The sequence below is a fragment of the Gossypium hirsutum genome, chromosome A09 (genome assembly GCF_007990345.1).
Source record: "Gossypium hirsutum isolate 1008001.06 chromosome A09, Gossypium_hirsutum_v2.1, whole genome shotgun sequence".
NCBI lineage: Eukaryota > Viridiplantae > Streptophyta > Magnoliopsida > Malvales > Malvaceae > Gossypium > Gossypium hirsutum.
In genome coordinates, this window is record NC_053432.1 from 4497969 (window position 1) to 4525137 (window position 27169).

The following is a 27169-nucleotide window of genomic DNA, read 5'->3' on the forward strand; positions in this document are numbered from 1 at the left end:
TAATTCATTTTTAAAAGGACTTAATTGATTTTTTAAAACTTTGTTATTAAGTCCCTTTAGCCTTATTAGTTTCAAAAAATTTCAATTTACTTCCAATAAAAGAGTAGGGGTCGAATTGAATAAATGTGTAAAAGTTGAGGGCTAAATTTATTATTATACCATATATATATATATATATATATAAACACCAAATTTTAACATACGAGCTGTTTACTCACTCATTTAATATTCAGGGACTAATTTACTCATTTTTCAATAGATAAATTAAAATGGTATAAAAGTTGTGGTGCTTTTACTGATTATGTCAAACATAGTGAAAGAAAAAATTATATATAAAAATATATTTATTAAGGAATTACTTCTTGTATATATATAATTTCACTAATCTTGTATTATGATCTTGGACATATTTTTTTATTTTAAGCAGTTACTATTATTTTTTGGATTTTCTAGCTATAAAAAAATTTAATAATATTTATTATTTTTAAAAATAAATATAAAAGAAAAAGAAAAAGAAAAAAGAAAACATGTGGGCTTTCATTTGACTACCCAAAAAATTGGGCTAATGAAGAGGCAAGAACGCTCGGTAAACTTCGAGTCTCCAGACTCAAATCCGACCGAGTCCTAGTATCCGAGTTCCATACTTTCTCTGTAATTACTCCAATCTAAACCGACTCTGGGTTTAGGGTTTTGGTGGCTTAACTCTCTCCACTACTTTCCCTCCATTTCCTCTCTGTCTTTCTTATTATCTGTCTCTCAATCCTCTTGAGGTAAGTTCCATTGAAAATCCCCTTTTTTGGCCTTAATCTCCTTTTTTTCACCAAATTTAACACCTTTAGCTTATTGCAATTTCAAAAGTTCATTGCTTTAAGCAGGAAAAAAAGGGGGAAATAAAATTGTTGGGTTTCTACTCTTTTATGCGGGTATTAAATGGGAAGAGGATTAGCAACGTTTCTGTTTAGAATCTATACTTCTAAGAAAAATGTTTCTAGAGTTAAGTTTATGTCATCAAATCGATATATTCATTCTTTTAGACAATTTGAAAACTGGGTTTTGGATAAAGACCCTCCGTCTTTCCATGTGCCTCGAAGAGAGTTTTCGACTAGCTTGGTTGGTTTAGTTGGTAAATTTAGAAACTATGGAGATGCTAATGTGAGACCTTTTTCCTCTGTTGTTAAAAATGGGGGTGATGATGGTGGGGAGGATAATGGAATGCATGATTCAGAAATGGAAAAAAATGAGCACGGTAAGCATATTTTGGATTTTGTGAAACTTGTCGACTTTGATGGTGAAAATGAGAATAAGGTTGAGGATGATGTTGATGGTTTGAATGAGAATGGTATATATGGTTCAAAAGATGTTGAGTTGGAACATGGAGATGATAAAGAGAATAAGGGTATTGTGGATTTTATGAGAGCTAATGATTTTGATAGTGTCCATGAGAATTCAGATGAGGATGGCATTGACAGTTCTAAGGAGGATGGAATTGATGGAACTGTGAACCGTAAGCAAGTCGGCTTTCGAAATCCTGTGGAATTGTATCAGGAACTTCGTGGTAATGAAAACCCTGTGAAGCTGTGCAGAGAAGATTGGGAGATCTTACAGCAAGTTTTCAGCTATTTCTGTAGGTCAGGGTGGGCAGCCAATCAGTCACTTGCTATTTATATTGGCAGGTCATTTTTCCCTACTGCTGCTCATAAGTTCCGTAGCTTTTTCTTTAAGAATTGTTCTGCTGATGTTACTGAACATTTGGTATCACTTGGTCCATCTAATGCTGCTGTTAAGTTTCTTTTCCCTATATTTGTGGAGTTCTGTATTGAAGAGTTTCCTGATGAGATCAAGCAGTTTCGAAGTATGATTCAATCAGCAGATCTTACAGCACCGCATACATGGTTTCCCTTTGCACGGGCAATGAAGCGTAAGATCATTTATCACTGTGGTCCAACAAATAGTGGCAAGACTTACAATGCTTTGCAGCGGTTTATGGAAGCAAAGAAGGGTATTTATTGCAGCCCGCTTAGGCTTTTGGCTATGGAAGTTTTTGACAAAGTGAATGCACAAGGAATTTACTGTAGTCTCCACACAGGGCAAGAGAAGAAATATGTCCCGTTTTCGAATCATGTCGCCTGTACTGTGGAAATGGTGTCAACTGAGGAATTATATGATGTTGCTGTTATTGATGAAATCCAGATGATGTCAGACCCGTATAGAGGTCATGCATGGACGCGTGCATTGCTCGGATTGAAAGCTGATGAGATACATTTGTGTGGGGATCCAACAGTTCTCAATATTGTTAGGAAAATCTGTTCAGATACTGGAGATGAGTTGAATGAACATCATTATGACAGGTTCAAACCCTTAGTGGTTGAGGCCAAGACACTGTTGGGAGACCTTCAAAATGTTCGCTCGGGTGACTGTGTTGTTGCTTTCTCAAGGAGAGAGATATTCGAGGTGAAAATGGCTATTGAGAAACACACAAGTCACCGCTGCTGTGTTATTTATGGTGCGTTACCGCCAGAGACTCGCAGGCAGCAAGCTAACTTGTTTAATGATCAAGATAATGAATTTGATGTGCTTGTTGCCAGTGATGCTGTGGGGACGGGATTGAATCTTAACATTAGGAGAGTTGTCTTTTATAGTATTTCAAAGTACAATGGTGACAAGATTGTTCCTGTCCCGGCATCTCAGGTTAAGCAAATTGTTGGAAGAGCTGGTTGTAGAGGAAGCCGTTACCCAGATGGACTTACGACAACCTTGCATTTAAATGATTTTGATTATCTAATTGAGTGTTTAAAGCAACCCTTTGAAGAAGTTAAGAAAGTGGGTCTCTTTCCATTCTTCGAGCAGGTTGAATTGTCTGCTGGGCAATTCCCTAATGTTACTTTCTGCAAGTTGCTTGAAAATTTTGGTGAAAATTGCCGTTTGGATGGATTGTACTTTTTGTGTCGACATGATCATATTAAGAAGGTAGCAAATATGTTGGAAAAGGTTCAGGGATTATCTTTGGAAGACCGGTTCAACTTTTGTTTTGCTCCGGTCAATATTAGAGACCCGAAAGCAATGTACCATCTCCTTAGGTTTGCTTCAGCTTACAGTCAAAATGTCCCGGTTAGCATAGCGATGGGTATGCCAAAAGGTTCCGCTAAAAATGATGCAGAACTTCTGGATCTTGAGACAAAACACCAAGTTTTATCTATGTATCTTTGGCTATCTTACCACTTCAGGGAGGAAACTTTTTGATACGGGGTTGCGCACGGACCAAGATCGAGTTGCCAAGTCACGAGAAACTCCTACGAAAACCCTAAACAATTAGATCTGAAACGAAACAGAAAATTAAAAGATTAGATTTTTGAATTTTCAGATCTGAAATAAAATCCCCAAAACAGTAAAGAATCAAATAGAGAATAGAAATAAGTGTTAATAAGGAATCTTGAAACCCTAGAAGAGATTGCGATTCTGCCCAATTGAACACCCAGATAGTTTTTCCCAAATTTCGGCAATCTAATTTCTCCCAAAAAAGAGTATGGATGAATCGGTAAGAACCCTAGAAATTGGGGATTTTTGGGCTAATTCCTTAAGATAGAAAAAGGCTGAAAACACAATAAGAATAGAAAATAAATTAGATAAAGATTCGGCACAAGCAGAAATAAAGAAAGAATTGACAGTAAGAAATTAAAAGATAAATCCTAAGAAGCCTTGAAATCCCGAAAGATCTCACAACTCCCTTCAAACGGCTCTAATCTCCCCTCCAAAGAATATCAATGGCAAGAAGAAGGTTGAAGATGGCTCCCACAATTAAAAGATTGTTAAAACAACTTCTAAAGAAAACTCAAGAGAGAAATCTTGGAGAAAATTCAAAGAAAATTCTGCTCTCAACAAATCTGAAATTTTAATAATAATGATCAGTGTTTAACAAGGTGGACAGCCATGCCTTTAAATAGGCCTTATAACTAGTCCTAATCTAATTAGAAAACTAAAATAAAAAAAACTCCTAATTATTTTAATATGGAAATTTGGTCAAAGGTCATTTTATCTGGGACTCTTGGACTGAATATGGACATAAAAATTTAAACTAAGTAAATAAATAAATAAATAAATAAAAATAAAACTTTACAACTTGGGCCACTTTGACAATTTGGCCTGATTTTCAACTAAGTATGGATGGATTTCTTGATTGGGCTGGGAATTTGCTTATTGGGCCTCGCCTTCAAGAATTTGGGCTTTTGTGACTCGTATCATTCCCCCCTTCCTCAAAAAGATTCGTCCTCGAATCTGAAAAATCAAATGAACTCGATTTTCCTCTATCGAACGGGACTAATGGCAATTGAGTCCACTGAGAAGAATAGCCATGAGATAGTAAATAGCAACGGAAATAAGCTTGTAGTCCAATCATAAGCATAATAGAACAGGTATAACGCATGTGAATGGACAGATTCAGATTACCATGCAAACAATCTAATTTACTCACCACTGCCTCGTCAAATATTTGAAACAAAGATGGACATGTTTTAAGGCATTCAGTCGTCTCACATTGTTCCCACAAACCATGAATAAATTGCGAGTAATAAACCAAATGGTAAACATAATCGTCACAAGTAGGTATTTGAAAAGATTCACATGGTTCACAGAGTTGCATAATCATACCATGCATTAATAAATAAACCATCAAAAACAAGAATCTTTTTATCAACCATCAAAACAGATAGATCATCAATAAATAAAATAGGACAGTCAAGCACGTTTCGATCTAAGTGTTCATCAACACGATCTTTATCACTATCCGATGAGTACAAAAGTGTTTCAAAGGTTTCAAGCATCTTACCTCGATAAGCAGAAGAATAAGGGTCGATTTTACCTTTTTCATTTAAAACAAACCTTCGCTCATCGGGGGCATAGTGTAGTCGAATCTTCGTTGTTGAGTTAACGTTTGTCAAATGGAACTCAAACTTCATGTACAACCACATAAATTGTTTAAGGCACGAATATAAATTGAAAACAAATTTGGAAAATTTCGTTACCTTATTCTCCAAAACAGATTTGGACAAATTCAAGGATTTTACACAAGGTAAATCAAGAGAATAACAAATCACGCTTCTTTTCGTAATGACTTTATCACCCACAATCGAAGAGTAACAATTAATCGGATCAAAATGAGGGGATCTTTTAAGAACTAAGTCACCAAAAGTTTTATCAATAATTTCCAAATCTGCACTGGACTCGGTTTCTAAAATTTCCTTACCTTGCTTACCTTCGGGATCATGTAGTGTGATTTCATCTTTGCTTAAGTTGATCGTATGAAAGCGGCTTTCATTTGAGAGGTATTGAAGTTGAAAGTTATCTTTCGATCTTTCGGGAACCTGAAAAGTAGCAACACAAGAAAAATTCATATCTTGGTTAGTGGAAACATTCCTCACTACCCTTTCCACGTCTTTTTCTTTTGTTTCTTTTTCTAATTCATTTTCTCTTCTTTCTTCAATTTCTTTTTCACTCTCAATCTCTTTTTGCTCTTTTTCATTCTCTTTTTCTTTTTCCTCACTTGTTTTAACAGAATTTCTCAGTTTGATTTGGTCCTCATGGACTTGTTCCGGAGTGAGCGGCACTAAGGTGAGTTTCTTTCCTTGTTGCTTGAAAGAATACCTATTGGTACGACCATCGTGAGTGACTTTTCGATCCAGTTGCCATGGTTCTCCTAGCAACAAATGGCAGGCTTGAATAGGCATTACGTCGCACACAATTTCGTCTTGATACTTACCGATAGAAAAAGCAATGCGCACTTGTTGAGTGACCTTAAATTGGCCTTCGTTGCTAAGCCCTTGTAGTTGATAAGGTTGTGGATGCTTGGTAGTGGTTAAGCAAAGCTTTTCCACCATCGTCGTGCTGGCTATGTTCGAGCAACTTTCACCATCAATAATAACTCTACAAAGCTTACCTTGTACATGGCAGCGAGTATGAAAGAGATGTTCTCGTTGCTGCTCGCTCTTTGGTTTTGCCAAAGATGATTGTCCACGATCATGAAAATCATCATCCATTCTAAGGACACGTTGAGGGCTGTAAATATGGGGCTGGTTATCCCTATCTTCCTTAATTGGATCTCGATATTGATGTTTTTGATTCACTTGCACCTCATTGATGGTAGCAGTCAAAGCTCGAAGAGCAGCAGCCTGTTCATCCAACTGTTGTTGGAATTTTTTAAATATGTCACTATTATTATCACATGTAGACATTTTTTTTAAAACCTGCAAAACACTCAACACTAAAAAATAAAAGTTATCAAACCTCACCGTTAATCACTCAAAAAGAAAAAATCAAATTCTCAATGAGGTCGAATTCAATCTTGTGAGTTCTTTATCAGAGTTTATATCAACCAATTAGAGAGTGTGAACCAAACTACCAAAGAATCCTAATTTGCACTAGGATGCCAAAAACTGACGAGACACCAATTGATTCGTGTTGCACCGAGGAAGAAGTTGTGCACACGTTTAAATCCTACTAACACAAGAAACAAGAAGGTGTTAGATAACATAAAGGAAGAATAAAGGTAAACAAATGAAAACCTACAGCTAAGAATCAATAAAAAATTGCTGAAAACAGAAAACCCGAAAAACTGCGGAGTAACTTGACAACTTCGTTCGAGGTGTTCCCAATCTCTAAAAATCACGAAATTAAATCTGGAGTGTCCTTATATATTGAATTTTTGATCTGGAAATTTTGGGCACCAAATTCAACCCGCTGAATCTTTTTTTAAATTTTTATTGAATTTCGTCTTTTTTTATTATTTTGACTTTTTTGACTGATTTTTTTGCGGGAATAATTTTTTTATATTCAATCACGGTGCCAAAAACATGTATGTAAAATTTCAGATCAATCGGACAACGTTTACCCACTCAAATGAATTTTTTTTGAACAATTTTTCTGGGTAAAACTGTTGTTTGTGCTTTAAAAAATAGAGATCAGTTTAGAAATCAACCAAGAACACCCAAAACGCCCAAAATCTGATACCAAATGATACGGGGTTGCGCGCGGACCAAGATCGAGTTGCCAAGTCACGAGAAACTCCTACGAAAACCCTAAACAATTAGATCTGAAACGAAACAGAAAATTAAAAGATTAGATTTTTGAATTTTCATATCTGAAATAAAATCCCCAAAACAGTAAAGAATCAAATAGAGAATAGAAATAAGTGTTAATAAGAAATCTTGAAACCCTAGAAGAGATTGCGATTCTGCCCAATTGAACACCCAGATAGTTTTTCCCAAATTTCGGCAATCTAATTTCTCCCAAAAAAGAGTATGGATGAATCGATAAGAACCCTAGAAATTGGGGATTTTTGGGCTAATTCCTTAAGATAGAAAAAGGCTGAAAACACAATAAGAACAGAAAATAAATTAGATAAAGATTCGGCACAAGCAGAAATAAAGAAAGAATTGACAGTAAGAAATTAAAAGATAAGTCTTAAGAAGCCTTGAAATCCCGAAAGATCTCACAACTCCCTTCAAACGGCTCTAATCTCCCCTCCAAAGAATATCAATGGCAAGAAGAAGGTTGAAGATGGCTCCCACAATCAAAAGATTGTTAAAACAACTTCTAAAGAAAACTCAAGAGAGAAATCTTGGAGAAAACTCAAAGAAAATTCTGCTCTCAACAAATCTGAAATTTTAATAATAATGATCAGTGTTTAACAAGGTGGACAGCCATGCCTTTAAATAGGCCTTATAACTAGTCCTAATCTAATTAGAAAACTAAAATAAAAAAAAACTCCTAATTATTTTAATATGGAAATTTGGTCAAAGGTCATTTTATCTGGGACTCTTGGACTGAATATTGACATAAAAATTTAAACTAAGTAAATAAATAAATAAATAAAAATAAAAATAAAACTTTACAACTTGGGCCACTTTGACAATTTGGCCTGATTTTCAACTAAGTATGGATAAATTTCTTGATTGGGCTGAGAATTTACTTATTGGGCCTCGCCTTCAAGAATTTGGGCTTTTGTGACTCGTATCACTTTTCCTTATGTGAAAAAAGCAGAAGAAATGGCTATTGATGTTGCTGACTTGTTGGGCAAGTCTCTTGTCAATGCATGTTGGAAACCAGAATCGAGACAGCGAAAGAAATCTAATCCTGAAAAGGAGGAAGAAGGATACCAGAGACCAAGGTCACTTATCAAGTTACATGATAAGTAAGTTTCTTGCAATTATAATAACCATATAAGATTATTCCACCATTAGAATTCGGCATGTGATCCAGTTTTAACTGTACTCTGTTTCTTATTTACTTTATGCTGTTGCATTCAGCTAAATGTAAAGTGTGTTGTGAAGGATGGATATCATGATAGTTGAATTATATTAGAACATTTAATTGTTTTCTTATTAGGATTTATCCCTGGTTGATTCATTGTTGTTTAATTTTCCCTGTTCGGAAATGCTGTCCCCCTCCCCCCCCCTTCTTTTTGTTCTCGGATGGGGGGATCTCATACTATCTATATGTTTTACCATATGGTTAACCCTCAAGCTAACAATTCGGTGTTCTCACTGCAGGAAAAGGGCAAATAAATCCATGCCAGTAGACATTTCATCAAAAGTAGCAGCATAATCATATTCTAGGTACTTAATATGGTGTAAAACCACTCAAATTTCCCTGGACTCGGGGAATATCTCCATTGTTTTGCAAGATGTTTGAGTATGAAATTTGATGACAAACAAGGAGATCGGATGGTGTAATGTGTACTCACATTGTAGTTTGTATCTTGGTTGCAACGAAATCAATTTCGTTTGTTCGGGAGTTTATGTTTATTCACCATTCGTGTTAAACTCCGTATTTATCACTTATTACCACACAAACTCCTATTCATAATAATATGTAGGCGTATTGCCCTTTTTCCTTCTCTTTTTGCAGTGAATCTTAAATCTGCGGTAAAATTGATCACTTTATGGATTAAAAGGTGCCAGACTCTTCTTTTTCATTGCAATATGGAGTACTTCGAACTTTGAAGGTATGCTTATTATTTGCTTCTGCTTACTTGGAGCTCTGATAGCCGGTTGCATTGCTGCCTTAAATAATTAAAGGCAGTTCATCTCTTCTGAAAAAAATCACATGGATTTTTCATCTGATTTTGCAGGTGAGATTTGGACTTATTTCGCTGAATAAGGTCAAGTTCCACCAGAGTTGTTGTTTTAGTTTGATTTTAGCTGTTAAAAGTTTTGTAGTGAGCTTCCATAGAGATAGAAACTGTACGAACCATCATATTTTTATTATCAATCAAAATAACATAATGCTTCATTTCAGCATGTTGTATATATATATATTGGTAACAAGACAAGGAGTTTTAAGAGAATGTTAGAACAAATGCTAAAAGTCTCATCCTAAGCTAAAAAGAGTAAAGAGATTCTGAAAGACCATGCGACCAGAAATAAGCTCATACTAAGCTAAAAAATAAACAGATAAGGATACATGACTAATGCTGTAGTTTAACCCCACATTTGTAGATGCCATTGCCCTCTTGTTTGTTCCCTGTATAGCATGATTACACTAAAGTTCACAATCATTCAAGTTCTCGAATCCAATACTGCCATTGCCAGGATTTGTTGCCTTCTTCCATAAACTGTTTTATTTGTTTATCATTCTTCACACAGAATAAAGCTGGGAGCTGAAATCTTTTGGAATCTGATCAGGCTTCTCTCAAAATATGAAGTTTGCAGCTTGTTTTGTTGAGAAAAGGCAGGTACATACTTCTGTGTTAAAATCCTCTTGTTAAGATCCAGCAGCGAATAAACTGCACCGAAACCAACTTTCCCTAATAAAAGAATGATTTATGCCATGTCATGTAATCTTGATGTAGTGACTTCTTTTTTTGAGCAAAGCAAGTATCAGTAAACTTGAAACCCCTGAGCAACTGAAATAATATCCGTCGGGATGAAAGTTTTTCCCGAAAACAGAGTTTTATTACGATGTATCCATGATGACCAGAGGGTTGCCAAAATTTCAAGAAAAAATGCTATGACCAGACGAAGAAGTCTGTCCAAATTTATTAGACTGATGTGATCAGGCATAAATCCAAAACTGCTGCCAAACCACATTGCCCTTGAAAAAGAGCAAGAAATGAACGGATGTTCCAAAATTTCATCCATATTATTGCAAAAAGGATATGTGGTGTACAAGCCCAAATTTCTGCCCGGCCCACTAACAAAAAACCCAATACCCACAAACCCAATACCCACAAACCCAATACCCACAAACCCAATTACCATGCCCCCCATCACCTACCCTCTGCCACCGCCACCAACTCCGCCGTTCACCAACCCCTCTGCTCCGCCGTTCACCTGCTTTCTGCCATTGCCCAACTGCCCACCTGCAAATGAGTAAAGAAACAACAGCAACCACAAAATGAAAAGAAAAAGCATGTAATATGGGCTATAAAAGCCAAGTTCATTCACTGTAAAAAGGACTTTTCTTTTTTTGGGGGGGTTCTATTGGCCTTAACAAATCTATTTCCCAGAAATAAAAGAAGCAAAGATTTTGAAGGTGATTTTGGTCTTTATTAGATTCGCATTTTTTTTATCTCTTATTTTTTCATTTATTTTAGATATCAATAATATAAAATAAAAGAGAGAAAAGGGAGAGGAAAATTTTACCTTTAAATTTTCCGGCCACCGTGTACGGTGGCCGGCGCGACGCCGTCAATGGCGGAAGATCGCCGGAACCCATGGCCGGACTTGGGCCTGAGAGAGAAGGAAAGAGCTCTCTCTCTCTCTGTTTTTAAATAATGAAACTGATTTGTTTTTTTTGGATTTTCTTATTATTTATACTAAACACGAAACGACGTCGTTTTGGTGGGGAGGATCCGCGCGTTGACCCGACCCAACCGCCTAGGATCCGCGTGTTTTCTAGCGCATGGGTAATTTGCGCATGCGGTCCTCCCTCTTTTGCGATGGTTTTCAATTTGGTCCAAGAACCATGTGCCTGGGCCTTGGCAGAACGGCACCGTTTGGTTAACATGGGAATATTTCCCATTTGGCCCTTCTACTTTTCGCGTCCATCACAATTGGGTCCCTTTCTTTATTTATTTATTTTTGATTTCACCACCAAATGTTGCTCTTTTATTATTCTAGTCCTTTTCTAAATTTTTTACTTTTATTTTATTAAACCTATTATGTTATTTACTGTTATTATTATTATCCTCATATTTTGTTTATACTTATTATGTAAATTTTATATATATATGCTTCATATTATATTATTATTATATAATTGCTTATATATGTATATAGGTATATGTATATGTATGTTTTTATATACATAAATACTTTTTTTTATATGTGTATATTTATATATATATATATGCTCTTACATATTCATTACATTTTTAAAATATATTGTTTATATTTTTTGCACTTTGTGATTTATATATAATTACATATGTATTTATATATATTTGATGATGGTTTTATACGTATACATGTACGTGCATATATGCTTATATATTTTCACGTCCAATAGTTTTAAATAAGGTGTACATGCGTATGTTTTTTTTCATATTTTCATGCTTATATGTATACGTGTTTATGTATCTTTATAATTATATGATTTTTGTTGATTTTGTTCATTTATTTATTTACATGTTTATTATTGTTTATTTTCTTACTTCAGTTTTTTATCGTTTGTTATTTCGCCCGTATAATTGTTTTTATTGTTTATTATTTTGCTTGTATCATTTTATTTATATTGTCATCATTATTATTATTTTGCATTCATTTTTACTCGGATTTATCAAAAAAACAAAAAAATCTAAAATAAAAGTAACACTCGGTATTTTAGATCTTCGAGAGAATCGAGCCCTAACATATTGGGTTCCGATTTTCTTCGTTGAATTTAAATAATCGAGACTACTCTTTTAAAAATAATATAAAGCTCGTTATCAAGAATTCAATACGTTGTGTCCTAACGCATTGGATGTGACACGTTGTTTTCTCGAGACGAGGATTTTTCGAAATAAATGCAATATTCAATGTTTAATATTTTAAGAAATTGTGCCCTAACGTATTGGGTTGCGATTTCTTCACTTGATTTTAAACAATTGAATATTCTTTAAAACTTTATTACACGATTCTTTTAAACTCAAGTTTTAAATGATATCGGGAGTTAAGAAAAGATTGTGTCCTAACTTACTGGGCATGATCCCTTTCCTAAACCCGAGATAATAAAATATCTTTTTAAATAAATAAAATTTTGGCATTCATTCGCGTATCGGAAATTCGAGACATTGTGTCCTAACTTACTGGATATGATGCTTTTTTTTCTCGATTAACGCGGAATGTGTCCCCTTTTCCCAAAATTTTCAACCTTTTAATATAAGGAACGTATTTTAAATTTCTTTAAAGTTTTCAACTTTTCGACATTAAGACATTAAGTAATCAATTAAGGTACCAATTTTGGGCGTATCGAGGGTGCTAATCCTTCCTCGTGCGTAACCGACTCCCGAACCTGTTTTCTGAATTTCGCGGACCAAACTTGTTGTTTTAATAAAATCGAACCGTTTATTAAAAACAACCGCTTTTCGAGGTGATCCAATTACACCTTATAAAAAAGATTGGTGGCGACTCCTGTTTCATTTTCTTCAAAACCCAAGTCGACCCCGTTTTCATTCAAAAATGGTACTAACAGCTTGGCGACTCCACTGGGGACGCCTTAGAATAAGAGAGTCAAGCCACGAGTTGATTATTTTTGTCTTTTTGTCGAAAGTTAAAATTTTGGTTTAAATTTACGATCCTCTCATTGCATTTCATTTGTTTTGAGTTATAGTTTTCATCAGGTTTTGTATTTTAAATTTTTATATTTTTCTGCATTGCATTGTATGACCGTTGGTCACACCCTTTTAAGTGGGAGTGAGAAACTACGCCTTCGTGAGGTTTTCACCTCCGCATGGGATAGTGAATCGCTTCCGGGATACATCCGTACCTATGTCTTCGTGAGATTTTCATCTCCGCATGGCCATAGGGAAATGTATCCCCCTGAATCGAACTTGGTCCGTATGAGCCTATAATGGGTGAGGATCGAGGAATCTGCTGGTTCAGGTACCCTACTTTAGAGCCAAACCTCATGTAATGAGCCATAGGAACCGACCTAAGTAGAGCTATTCCAAATTTTTAGTGCTTACCTAAATGAATGTTGTATTTATTGTCGCTTATTTTAAATCTTATTCTGTGTTTAATGCTAATTTACCTTGTTTGTGATTGCATGGCATCTTCATTCTAAAAGAGGTGTCGATTCGCGTTCAGTTTCTTGGTAGAAAGCTTATCATGGAAAAGGGGTTTGTTGATAAAGTAGAGGATAATGCGGCTGTGCGAATATGGGCTGAAACGACACAACGGGAGAAAGGCGACAGTCTTACCAAAGGGTACGTGTCAGAATTGTGGGATTTTACCCGTATCAGTGTAATCCAGAATGACCTTCGAGAAATGAAAGAAGTCTGGGATCAATGGGATGTCGAGGCCAAGCAGCTGTTCTATTGTAACTACGGTGACCTACCTTATCTGCTTAGTGTCAAAGTGGACAAGTATTTATTCCGAGCCCTTGCTCAGTTCTGGAATCCTGCCTACAGTTGTTTCACTTTTGGGAAAGTAGATTTGACGCCTACTGTGGAGGAGTATACGACCTTGCTTCGGTGCCCAAGGATTCAAGTCGACAAGGTTTATTCCAGAGCTGCTAGTGTCCCTCCGTTGTTAAAGAAATTAATGAACATCACTGGGATGAGCGAGCAGTGGGTCGCTGCCCGGATCCAACAGAAGGGCGACAGTAAATGTGTTCCTTGGAAAAGTTTGCGAGATTTGGTGCTTGTACATCCGGACTTAAAGAAAAGGGTCGATGTCTTCGCTTTAGGTATCTATGGACTAGTGGTTTTCCCCAAAGCTTTAGGACACATAGACGAGGCCGTATCTGATTTGTTTGATCGGCTTAGTAAAGGGGTGACACCGGTTCCGGCAATACTCGCTGAAACTTTTAGATCCCTGAATGCGTGTCGAAAAGTAGGGGAGGGAAGGTTTATTGGATGCGCGCAGCTCTTATTGGCATGGTTCCATAGCCACTTCTGGAAGGTCGAAAAGGTCTCTTATCGGGTTTTCTCCGATAGCTACTCCCCTCTAGGAGAATTGGTGGCCACGCCAAGACGGGATGATATTTCAGAAGGAAAATGGATAGAGATACTCCAGAATCTCCAGGATGAAGATATTGAATGGAGGGCTCCTTGGTTAATTCCTGATGAGATATTGTACCGATGTGGAGATTTTGACTGGGTTCCGCTGCTCGGGATATGGGGAGCTATCGGATATGCTCCTCTACTCGTATCAAGACAGTATAGATCACGACAATTCATACCGGCAACGCAGGGGTTGGCTTATAGTGATTTTTCATATAGGGAGGACAATTACAAGAAGAAGGTTCGAGAAATATCTAGTGCCTGGAACCAGACTCGTCGAATGAAGATCTTAGCCGTGGGTCCGACAATTACCCCCGAGTATGGTCAGTGGCGTGATCAAAGGATCAACGACAACATCCCGGCGTCAAATTCAGAAACTGCTCGATCTTTAGAGGAACACTTACAAGTTTTGCCTTCTGAGATAGAAATCATCAAACAAGAATTCGAAAAAAGGAGTTTAGAATTGGGGAAGAAGATAGAACAACTAGAGGAAGAAAAAATGCAGTTAGGGCTGGATGTGGACATTCAAAGATTAGAGGCCAACAAGTTGAGAAAAGGAAAGAACAAAGCAGAAGAAGATTTGGACAGCCTGAAGACAGATTACAAGAAGTTGCGTAGGTCGGTAAGAACTGCTGGCTTGGGTAAAACGCCAGAACAATGGCGACAAGAAATTCAGGAGGAAAAGACGAAAGCTAATCAATGGGAAAAGAAATTCCAGGATACTCGGGCTCGAGAGGTCGCCTTGGGAAAGAGTCTACTAGATTGCCAAGACGAGAAGACGCAGTTGAAGGTCCGGATAACTGAACTAGAAAGATCGCTTCACCAGTACTGTAATCATAATGCTACGGTTGAATTAAGGGCGAGCTTAGACAAAATTGAAGAATTGAAAAGACAAATAGGAGGGCTAGAGAATGCATTGCACAATAGTGAAATCCGGATAGAGCTTCTGGAAGAAAGTAATGAGCAGTGGCAAAGACAATTCCGTCGGTCTCAAGAGCAGATTGGAGAAAGAGATTATATTATGGGAGAGGCGGTGACTCAAGTGCGCGAGGTAGCTGATCATCTGCAAACTCTAGCGGTTCAGGCTGATCTATTAAGTTTGAAGTATGAGTTAGAGTCCGACAGGGGCCGAGAGTTAGCTTGGCTTCTTAGAAAGGTTAAGGCTTTGAGTGTAAGGGCAAGGCCATATATGTAGTCTATTTTATGTAAAGAAACTCTTTATCTAGTAAAGTTTTCTAATGAAGTTGAATGAGAATTAGTGCCTCTTTTTCTTTGCATTCTTTTCATGCATTGCATCACATCATATGCATTAATGACCATTAAAAAACCTAATCGAATAAAATTATTTCAGTTAACCTGGAAAACCAACAAAATTACGGTACCCGAGCTAAGACAAAAATTATGGACCAAAGGTTGGAGAAGCTAGAGCGACTTCAAAGAGAAATGCAGGACCAGTTGCAGGCGCAAATGAAAGAGCAAATAGAAAAGATTCAGCGTGACATGGTGCAAAAAATGGAGGAGTCCCAAAATGATCTGGTGGCTAAGATGACGCAATTATTGAAGGGAGTAGATAAGGGTAAAGGTCCTGTGATTGTTAGTGAAGAAGAAAACAATGGTGAACCACTTTATCCTCCAGGTTTCACGCCTCCTCATGCGCAAGTACAGACTGAGCTGCATCCGCGGAGACCCCCTGTGTCGGTTAGGCCCCAGCAGTTCCAAGGCGATGCTTCAATCCCAATGAATGTTCAACCCGGAGCGGGCTTTAATCCCGGTGATAGCCCGAATAATATTGCTGTCCCAGATCTTGACGAGATGGTTGAAAAGGACAAGGCGAAGGAGGAATTTCCAAAACAATTTGAGGAGAAATGGAAATGGATAGAAGAGAAGTTTAGGGCAATAGAAAGCATCGAAAGCTATGGAACAGATGCAAAGGATCTGAGCTTGGTTCCGGACTTGGTGCTCCCTTACAAATTTAAGATGCCGGAATTCGAGAAATACAACGGGACTAGTTGCCCAGGATCCCATATTACTATGTTTTGTAGAAGAATGACGGGGCACATTAATAATGATCAATTATTAATACATTGCTTTCAGGAAAGTCTTACGGGAGCGGCGTCAAAGTGGTACAATCAGCTGAGCCGAGCTAAAATTGCTACTTGGAGGGATTTAGCACAGGCTTTCTTGAGACAATACAATCATGTCTCAGAAATGATGCCTGATAGGATAACTCTGCAAAATTTAGAGAAAAAATCGAACGAAAGCTTCAGACAATATGCGCAGAGGTGGCGAGAGGTGGCGGTTCAGGTGCAACCACCGCTTTTGGAAAAGGAGATGACGACGCTTTTTATTAATACTTTGAAAGCCCCGTTCATCACTCACATGTTAGGAAGCGCTTCAAGAAATTTCTCAGATATAATCATGAATGGTGAAATGATTGAGCATGCCATTAAAAGTGGAAAAATAGATGGAGGAGAAAATAATAGGAGGGCACCCCCGAGGAAAAGAGAAAATGAAGTGAATAATGTGAATGCTTATGGTAGGTCAATTACTGTGAATCAACCAAAGAAAGTGGTTGCTAATCAACAGGGATCATCAAGACAAGAGTCAGGAGCTAGGCAAACTACTGAAAAGCCCCAATTCACGCCAATCCCGATGTCATACAAGGAGTTGTATCAAACTTTATTCGATGCACATGTTGTTGCTCCTCGTTACTTGAGTCCTCTACAACCCCCGTATCCAAAATGGTATGATACGAACGCGCAATGTGATTATCATGCGGGAATTTCTGGGCACTCGATAGAAAATTGTACTGCCTTCAAGAAGGTAGTAGAAGGACTCATCAATTTAGGTGTTGTCAAACTTGACGACTCACCTAACGCAAAGAATCCGTTACCTAATCACGCAGATAAGGGGGTGAATATGGTTAGCGAAGGTACGGGAGAAGAAGTCAAGACTGACATTGCTGAAGTAAAAACTCCATTGAAACGGGTCTGGAAAGAAATGGCGAAAAGAGGTTTGGTTATTTCAGATTCTGAGGAAGGGCATGAGATGGGAAATTATTGTGAATTTCACCATAAAACAGGGCACGAAATCCAAGAATGTGAAGGATTTAAGGCTTTGGTTCAAAGTATGATGGATAACAAAGAGATGAGGTTTTACGAAGATGCGAAAGAAATGAGGAGCATATACGCGACAGAGTTGGGAACAAAGGCTCCAAATCATCCTGTGGTCATTATCTCACGCCCTAAGGGTAATGAGGTTAGGGCCCAGGTAACACCGAAAATTGTAATCCAGAAACCATCAAATTTCTCTTATAGGGATAACAAAATGGTGCCGTGGAATTACGGGTGTAATGTGACCGTTTTGGGAAAAGAAGCAGAAAGAAATCAGGAAACAGTTTTTTACACGCGCAAGGGAAAAAGATATGACGCTCAAGCAGAGTCGTCCAGGGAAGAGAATTGGAAGGAAGAACAGAGGAAAGGGAAAGCAGTAGAAGTTGAACCATTGGTAAATGAACCAATAAAAGAAGAGGAGGCAAAGGAGTTTCTGAAGTTTTTGAAACACAGTGAATACAGTGTTGTGGAGCAACTGCACAAACAGCCAGCCCGCATTTCTGTATTAGCTTTACTCTTAAACTCAGAAGTACATCGGAATGCACTATTAAGAGTGTTAAACGAAACATATGTGGCTGACGATATTTCGGTAAACAAGCTGGATCGGCTGATCAACAATATTGGTGCTGACAATTTTATCTTCTTCAGTGATGATGAAATACCATCCGGAGGAAGAGGTTCTACTAAAGCCCTGCATGTTACTGTCCGATGCAAAGGGTACACACTCCCGGGGGCCTTGGTTGATAATGGATCGGCACTAAATGTATTGCCTTTGTCCACTCTTAATCGATTGCCAATAGACAGTTCGCACATGAAAGCATGCCAGAGCATAGTAAGAGCATTTGATGGAACAAAAAAGGAGGTTATGGGGAGAATTGAGGTACCATTAAGGATTGGCCCAGTCAATTATGAGGTGGATTTCTTGGTGATGGATATTAAACCCTCCTACAATTGTCTATTGGGGAGACCGTGGATACACTCAGCAGGGGCAGTACCTTCATCATTACATCAGAAGGTGAAGTTGGTATCGGAGGATCGGTTGGTAACAATAGATGCAGAGGAGGATATTATCGCAATGATGACTAGCGATGCACCTTATGTGGACATCAACGATGAGGCACTAGAATGTTCTTTTCGATCGTTAGAATTTGTGAACGCGATGTTTATTGCGGAGGGAAATAGAATCCCAGTACCGAAAATATCCAGGACCACTGAGATGGGATTGCGATTGATGGTAGGAAGAGGAGCCTTACCCGGGAAAGGATTGGGAAAATATCTTCAGGGAAGGATTGAGGCACCAATGCCGAAGGAAAAGTTTGATAGATTTGGTTTAGGGTACAAGCCAGACATGAAGCAGAAGAAGAAAGAAATAGAGAAGAGACAAGAGAGAAGGAGGGCGCGTTTGAATGGACATGAAGCTAAGTGTGAGCCTTTAACCTTTCCCCACATATCTTCATCTTTTGTGTCGGGAGGATTTATTCATTCTGAATGTGGGGTGTCCGGTAGCGGCATGGGAGGAATGTTGGAAAACGTTTATATTAACGCCATAGAAGCAACGGAAAGGAGGGTTTTGTTGGAGATCTGCCCTTATGAGCCTGGAAGCGAGCTAAACAATTGGACTGCTGAAGAAATCCCTGTAGTCTTTAGGGCTTATTCAGAGTAATGCTCAAAACATTCCTGTTGTTTGTTGGCCTAGAAACGATACGAAATTTTTTGTGAAATAGGCATTGGGCCTAAATATCATTATTTTAATGAAATACATGTCAACGTTCATATTGATCAGTTTTTTTTTTCTTTTTATATTTTTCATTTGGTTGATTGTCTTACAAATAATTCTTTCATTTGTAATTCTTTTGCACAAACATATTCATAAATTTATATTCTTGGTATATTCTTTGATATGCCTTCATAGGTCTTCAGATATCAATGACATGAGTGACGCTGCCTCAAACACGGAGCCTATTTTTGAGCAAGAGGTGTGTTCAGAAGAATCCCACGACTCTGAAAATGACGAAGATTATGATGCATCTCCGGACTTGTTAAGAATGATTGAACAAGAGGATAAGCATATCCTACCTCATAGGGAATCGTTAGAAATAGTGAGCCTAGAGGATGGAAAGGAGGTGAAAATTGGAACTGAAATCACCGCAAAGACAAGACAAGACCTCATTAATTTGCTTCGAGAGTTCAAGGATGTTTTCGCGTGGTCGTACCAAGATATGCCTGGGCTAAGTACTAACATTGTGGTGCATCGTCTGCCCATAAAAGAGGATTGTAAACCCGTTCAACAGAAGCTCAGGAGAATGAGACCTGACATTGTGTTGAAAATAAGAGAAGAAGTCAAAAGACAATTCGACGCTGGATTCTTACAAGAGGTCAAGTATTCGGATTGGGTAGCCAATATCGTCCCTGTTCCCAAAAAGGATGGAAAGGTACGAATGTGTGTGGATTATAGGGATTTGAACAAGGCTAGTCCAAAGGACAACTTTCCACTGCCTCACATTGATACTTTGGTAGATAACACGGCGGGCTATTCATTGTTTTCTTTCATGGATGGTTTCTCTGGATACAATCAAATAAAGATGCACCCTGGAGACATGAGAAAAACCACATTCATTACCTTATGGGGAACATTCTGTTACAAGGTAATGCCCTTCGGATTGAAGAATGCGGGAGCAACGTATCAAAGAGCTATGGTGACTTTGTTTCACGACATGATGCACAATGAGATCGAAGTCTATGTTGACGATATGATCGCGAAGTCTAGAACGGAAGAAGAGCATGTTCAGGTCTTGAAAAGGTTATTTTTGAGATTAAAGAAATTTCAGCTTAAGCTTAACCCGGCCAAATGCACATTTGGAGCCAGATCAGGGAAGTTATTAGGCTTCATAGTTAGCAAAAAGGGGATCGAGGTTGACCCAGACAAAGTAAAGGCAATACGAGATTTACCTCCCCCGCGCACTCAGAAGGAGGTTCGAGGTTTCCTAGGGAGGCTGAATTACATTGCTCGGTTCATCTCACAACTGACAGAGAAATGTGATCCAGTATTCCGGCTCTTAAAGAAACATAATCCGGGCGAATGGGATGAAGAGTGTCAGAGGGCTTTCGATAAGATAAAGCAGTATTTGGCTAATACTCCAGTCTTATCACCTCCAAGTCCAGATAGGCCATTGATATTGTATCTAACGGTGTTGGAGAATTCCATGGGATGCGTATTAGGCCAACATGATGAGACGGGAAAGAAAGAAAAGGCAATATACTATCTCAGTAAGAAATTTACCGATTGCGAAATGAGGTACTCATCAATTGAGAAGTTGTGTTGTGCTCTGATCTGGGCAACCCGAAGACTGAGGCAGTATATGTTGTATCACACGACTTGGCTGATTTCAAAGTTAGATCCTTTAAAGTATATGATGGAATCGACTGCTTTGAACGGGAGAATGGCTAGATGGCAGATCTTGCTCTCAGAATTTGATATAGTATATGTCAGTCAGAAGGCCATAAAGGGAAGTGCAATAGCCGATTTCCTAGCTAGTAGAGCCTTGGAGGACTATGAATCTTTGAACTTCGATTTTCCAAACGAGGACTTGATGTATGTGGCAAATACTGAAGAAAATCCTCAAATGGATCATGTATGGAAGCTAAATTTTGATGGAGCTTCAAATGCTACGGGTAATGGAGTCGGGGCAGTTTTGGTATCCCCAAGTGGAGATCATTATCCTGTTGCTAGCAAGTTGGACTTCGATTGTACAAATAACATGGCAGAATATGAAGCATGTATTATGGGCATTCGTGCAGCCATTGAACGGAACATCAAAGTATTGAGAGTATACGGGGATTCAGCGTTGGTGATATACCAACTCAAAGGGGAGTGGGAGACTAGAGATCCTAAGCTAATCGGCTATAGAAAACTAGTTCTTGAATTGGCTGAGGAGTTTGACGATATCACCTTCTATTACCTCCCACGGGAGGAAAACCAAATGGCTGATGCATTAGCTACTCTAGCTTCGATGATTCAGGTGAATAGACTTGAGGCAATGAGGCCTGTTCAGATGAGTATCTCTGAGACCCCGGCTAATTGTTGCAATATTGAGGAGGAGGAAAAAGATGATTGTCCTTGGTATCGGAGTATCTTACAATATGTGAAGAATCGGGAATACCCTGATCAAGCGACAGAGAATGACAAAAGAACTCTGAGAAAGATAGCCATTGAATATGTCTTAGATGGAGAAGTGTTATATAAAAGAAGGAAGGATCAAGTACTGTTAAGATGTGTAGATGCGATAGAAGCCAAGAAAATTTTGGAAGAAGTCCATGAGGGTATTTGTGGGACGCACGCCAGTGGTTTCACGATGGCCAGACAGATCATGAGATTTGGGTACTATTGGCCCACCATGGAAGGAGATTGCATTGATCATGCGAGGAAGTGCCACAAATGCCAAATTTACGGAGACAAAATACACGCGCCTCCTTCACCTCTTCACGTCATGACCTCTCATTGGCCGTTTTCCATGTGGGGTATGGATGTTATTGGGCCAATATCACCAAAGGCTTCTAATGGGCATCGCTTCATCTTCGTAGTAATTGATTACTTTACCAAGTGGGTGGAGGCTGCTTCATATGCAAATGTCACAAAAGCAGTAGTCAGCAAATTCTTGAAGAAGGAGATCATTTGTCGATATGGGATACCTGAGAGAATCATATCCGACAATGCGATGAACTTGAATAATAGCACAATAGCTGAAGTTTGTAGCAAATTTAAAATCAAGCATCATAACTCATCGCCGTATCGTCCCAAAATGAATGGTGCAGTGGAGGCGGCCAATAAAAACATTAAAAGGATTGTGGGGAAAATGACTGAAACCTACAAGGATTGGCATGAGAAGTTATCATTTGCTCTCCTTGCCTATCGAACATCTGTTAGAACTTCTACTGGGGCAACGCCTTTTTCTCTGGTTTATGGGATGGAGGCAGTATTACCCATTGAAGTTGAAATCCCTTCTCTACGGGTGTTATCTGAGCTACAGTTGGATGAAGCCGATTGGATCCAATCTCGGTACGATCAGTTGAACCTAATAGAAGAAAAGAGGCTAAGAGCTATTCACCATGGGCAAATGTACCAGAAACGAATGATGCGAGCCTATAATAAAAAGGTTCGCCCCCGAGAATTTCGTGAAGGGGACTTGGTACTAAAAAGATTCTTCCTATACAAAAAGATTTTAGAGGAAAATGGATGCCGAATTGGGAAGGCCCTTATGTGGTAAAGAAAGCCTTTTCTGGTGGAGCTTTAATCCTATGTGAAATGGATGGCAAAAGTTTACCAAATCCGGTAAACGCAGACTCCGTCAAGAAATACTTCACATGAAAGAAAGGGGAACCAAAGTGAAAACCCGTAAAGGGCGCTTTGCTTTCTAAAAAAAAAAAAAAAAAAAAAAAGAAAAGAAAAAAAAGAAAAAAAAAAACTTTGGAGAGGCTAAGGTGAAAACCCGTAAAGGGCACTTTGAGACCAAAGAGGGCTTGAGTCGAAAACCCGAAAAGGGCGACTCAAGTATTGGGCAGGATTGGAACATCAGGACTTGAACGGATCAAATTTTGATCAGGGACATATGATGATCGTGCTTTACCAATAAGAAAGGATATGCAACGTCTTGGAACATTGACAGAGTATTGCAGATCTCCTGAACACATGTCAAACTTAGAAGGGTCTTCGGAAAGTTTGTACAGAGAAACTCAAGCGGCGATAACTGGGGCACCTAGTTCTTATGTGTATTCTTGAAATACATTTCTTTTATTTTCTTTCTTTCTTCCTTTCCTTTTGTGAAAACGCACATTCTCAATCCACTTCTTTGTTATCTTTCCCTCGCCATCTTTGATGTTTTATTTGAGTTATAATCAGAACTAGCTTTATTCTTATCCATTGTTATGATCTTTTTGCAAACATGTTGCATAGGAATAATGATTAACGAACTAATAAAACTTTCAGGAAAGAAGTTTTGCACATTACTCTGGAAAATTTCTAAATAATATAGGGACCTGAAACATGACTAATGTTTAGAACACGCCATTTTTAAAGGTTGGAAATCTAGGAAGGAAGAGTCTAAATTAAAGACTATCCTTTCAGATTTTGTCGTCTAAACATTGATTGAACAAAATGACAAGCTGTCGTGTTAATTACAAAGCTTAAATGAACAAGCAAGCAATGATCATCAGGCAATAGGAAGAGGTTACCTCGGAGAAAAGAGCCTTCACTTGCGCATAAGACTTTGGTATGACACCTTGAGAATGGTGTAGGAAACCAGAATGGTTCAGATCCTATATCCCCGAATTGTGATAAAGGAGGACAGAGGAAAAGCCACACATTTCCACCCTTAGATTGCTGTGAGAGAATGATGGTACAAATTTTGGCGTCCCAGTGGATATAACTTTGAGGTTTACAATAGGGACAGTCTGGCTAAATGTTCCTTCAGAAAATCAGTCAAGCGAGAAGGCGTTGTAGCACATCAGTCACAAAACCTTGATAAACTTCGAGTAGTGATAACCTAAGCGAGATCATTCTCGGAAAAATAAAATTCTGCATTCATGCAAACACCATTCACATATGTCTAGTTAGGAGCATTTGTTTCATTTTGATCATGTCATCCTAATCATTAGGCATAGTTAGGTTTATTATACAGGTCTTATCTCCCTGAGATTACAGTGGAACAGACCAAAGAATTTCAGATCTTATCTCCCTGAGATTACAGCGGAGCAGATCAAAGATAGTAATCCTATCTCCTTGAGATTACAATGGAGCGGATTAAAAGATCTTATCTCTCTGAAGTTACAGCAGAGTAGACCGCATCAGGTCTTATCTCCCTGAGGTTACAGTGGAGCAGATTGAAGCCAGAGATCTTATCTCCCTGAGATTACAGCGGAGCAGATCGAAGACACTATCCTATCTCCCTGAAGTTACAGTGGAGCGGATTAAAATAAAGGATCTTATCTCTCTGAGGTTACAGCAGAGTAGATCGCATCAAGTCCTATCTCCCTGAAGTTGCAGTGGAGCAGATAGAAGAAACCAATCCTATCTCTCTGAAGTTGCAGTAGAGCGGATTAAAATCACAGATCTTATCTCTCTGAAGTTGCAGTAGAGCAGATCGCATCAAGTCTTATTCCCCCGAAGTACAATGGATTGAAGCGACAAGACAGTGGACTAGAATAAAGCTACCTGAAGAAAAGCGTCAAGAGGAGTCCAGACTCGGCGAGACCGGGCAAAAATTGGTCTTTCTTAATCTTTGCTCTGTTCTCGTTACACGACAACGAGCAAAGAGGGGCAGCTGTACAAGCCCAAATTTCTGCCCGGCCCACTAACAAAAACCCAATACCCACAAACCCAATACCCACAAACCCAATACCCACAAACCCAATTACCATGCCCCCATCACCTACCCTCTGCCACCGCCACCAACTCCGCCGTTCACCAACCCTCTGCTCCGCCGTTCACCTGCTTTCTGCCATTGCCCAACTGCCCACCTGCAAATGAGTAAAGAAACAACAGCAACCACAAAATGAAAAGAAAAGCATGTAATATGGGCTATAAAAGCCAAGTTCATTCACTGTAAAAGGACTTTTCTTTTTTGGGGGGTTCTATTGGCCTTAACAAATCTATTTCCCAGAAATAAAAGAAGCAAAGATTTTGAAGGTGATTTTGGTCTTTATTAGATTCGCATTTTTTTTATCTCTTATTTTTCATTTATTTTAGATATCAATAATATAAAATAAAAGAGAGAAAAGGGAGAGGAAAATTTTACCTTTAAATTTTCCGGCCACCGTGTACGGTGGCCGGCGCGACGCCGTCAATGGCGGAAGATCGCCGGAACCCATGGCCGGACTTGGGCCTGAGAGAGAAGGAAAGAGCTCTCTCTCTCTCTGTTTTTAAATAATGAAACTGATTTGTTTTTTTTTGGATTTTCTTATTATTTATACTAAACACGAAACGACGTCGTTTTGGTGGGGAGGATCCGCGCGTTGACCCGACCCAACCGCCTAGGATCCGCGTGTTTTCTAGCGCATGGGTAATTTGCGCATGCGGTCCTCCCTCTTTTGCGATGGTTTTCAATTTGGTCCAAGAACCATGTGCCTGGGCCTTGGCAGAACGGCACCGTTTGGTTAACATGGAATATTTCCCATTTGGCCCTTCTACTTTTCGCGTCCATCACAATTGGGTCCCTTTCTTTATTTATTTATTTTTGATTTCACCACCAAATGTTGCTCTTTTATTATTCTAGTCCTTTTCTAAATTTTTTACTTTTATTTTATTAAACCTATTATGTTATTTACTGTTATTATTATTATCCTCATATTTTGTTTATACTTATTATGTAAATTTTATATATATATGCTTCATATTATATTATTATTATATAATTGCTTATATATGTATATAGGTATATGTATATGTATGTTTTTATATACATAAATACTTTTTTTTTATATGTGTATATTTATATATATATATATGCTCTTACATATTCATTACATTTTTAAAATATATTGTTTATATTTTTTGCACTTTGTGATTTATATATAATTACATATGTATTTATATATATTTGATGATGGTTTTATACGTATACATGTACGTGCATATATGCTTATATATTTTCACGTCCAATAGTTTTAAATAAGGTGTACATGCGTATGTTTTTTTTCATATTTTCATGCTTATATGTATACGTGTTTATGTATCTTTATAATTATATGATTTTGTTGATTTTGTTCATTTATTTATTTACATGTTTATTATTGTTTATTTTCTTACTTCAGTTTTTATCGTTTGTTATTTCGCCCGTATAATTGTTTTTATTGTTTATTATTTTGCTTGTATCATTTTATTTATATTGTCATCATTATTATTATTTTGCATTCATTTTTACTCGGATTTATCAAAAAAACAAAAAAATCTAAAATAAAAGTAACACTCGGTATTTTAGATCTTCGAGAGAATCGAGCCCTAACATATTGGGTTCCGATTTTCTTCGTTGAATTTAAATAATCGAGATTACTCTTTTAAAAATAATATAAAGCTCGTTATCAAGAATTCAATACGTTGTGTCCTAACGCATTGGATGTGACACGTTGTTTTCTCGAGACGAGGATTTTTCGAAATAAATGCAATATTCAATGTTTAATATTTTAAGAAATTGTGCCCTAACGTATTGGGTTGCGATTTCTTCACTTGATTTTAAACAATTGAATATTCTTTAAAACTTTATTACACGATTCTTTTAAACTCAAGTTTTAAATGATATCGGGAGTTAAGAAAAGATTGTGTCCTAACTTACTGGGCATGATCCCTTTCCTAAACCCGAGATAATAAAATATCTTTTTAAATAAATAAAATTTTGGCATTCATTCGCGTATCGGAAATTCGAGACATTGTGTCCTAACTTACTGGATATGATGCTTTTTTTTCTCGATTAACGCGGAATGTGTCCCCTTTTCCCAAAATTTTCAACCTTTTAATATAAGGAACGTATTTTAAATTTCTTTAAAGTTTTCAACTTTTCGACATTAAGACATTAAGTAATCAATTAAGGTACCAATTTTGGGCGTATCGAGGGTGCTAATCCTTCCTCGTGCGTAACCGACTCCCGAACCTGTTTTCTGAATTTCGCGGACCAAACTTGTTGTTTTAATAAAATCGAACCGTTTATTAAAAACAACCGCTTTTCGAGGTGATCCAATTACACCTTATAAAAAAGATTGGTGGCGACTCCTGTTTCATTTTCTTCAAAACCCAAGTCGACCCCGTTTTCATTCAAAAATGGTACTAACATGTGGTATCTTCTAACTCTTTTAGCGATTTCAGTTTTGCAAGGCA

The 27169-nt window shown here is 37.9% G+C and overlaps 1 protein-coding gene and 1 long non-coding RNA gene across 2 annotated transcripts; both read left to right on the top strand.

Annotated features, from left to right (window-relative positions):
- The first annotated feature begins 605 nt into the window (after window positions 1–605).
- On the top strand, window positions 606–3314 carry LOC121206475 (DExH-box ATP-dependent RNA helicase DExH18, mitochondrial). Its single transcript, XM_041077431.1, has one exon. The coding sequence runs from the start codon at window positions 931–933 to the stop codon at window positions 3238–3240; it is 2310 nt and encodes a 769-aa protein (XP_040933365.1). The 5' UTR covers window positions 606–930; the 3' UTR covers window positions 3241–3314.
- A 4700-nt stretch (window positions 3315–8014) lies between these two features.
- Window positions 8015–9830, top strand: LOC121206476 (uncharacterized). Its single transcript, XR_005901511.1, has 3 exons — window positions 8015–8182; window positions 8541–8995; window positions 9122–9830. It is a non-coding gene; the product is annotated as an uncharacterized lncRNA (long non-coding RNA).
- The last annotated feature ends 17339 nt before the right edge of the window (window positions 9831–27169 follow it).

Coding starts and splice junctions, on each gene's coding strand:
- LOC121206475 (XM_041077431.1), top strand. CDS start 931: ATGGGAAGAGGATTAGCAACGTTTCTGTTTAGAATCTATACTTCTAAG.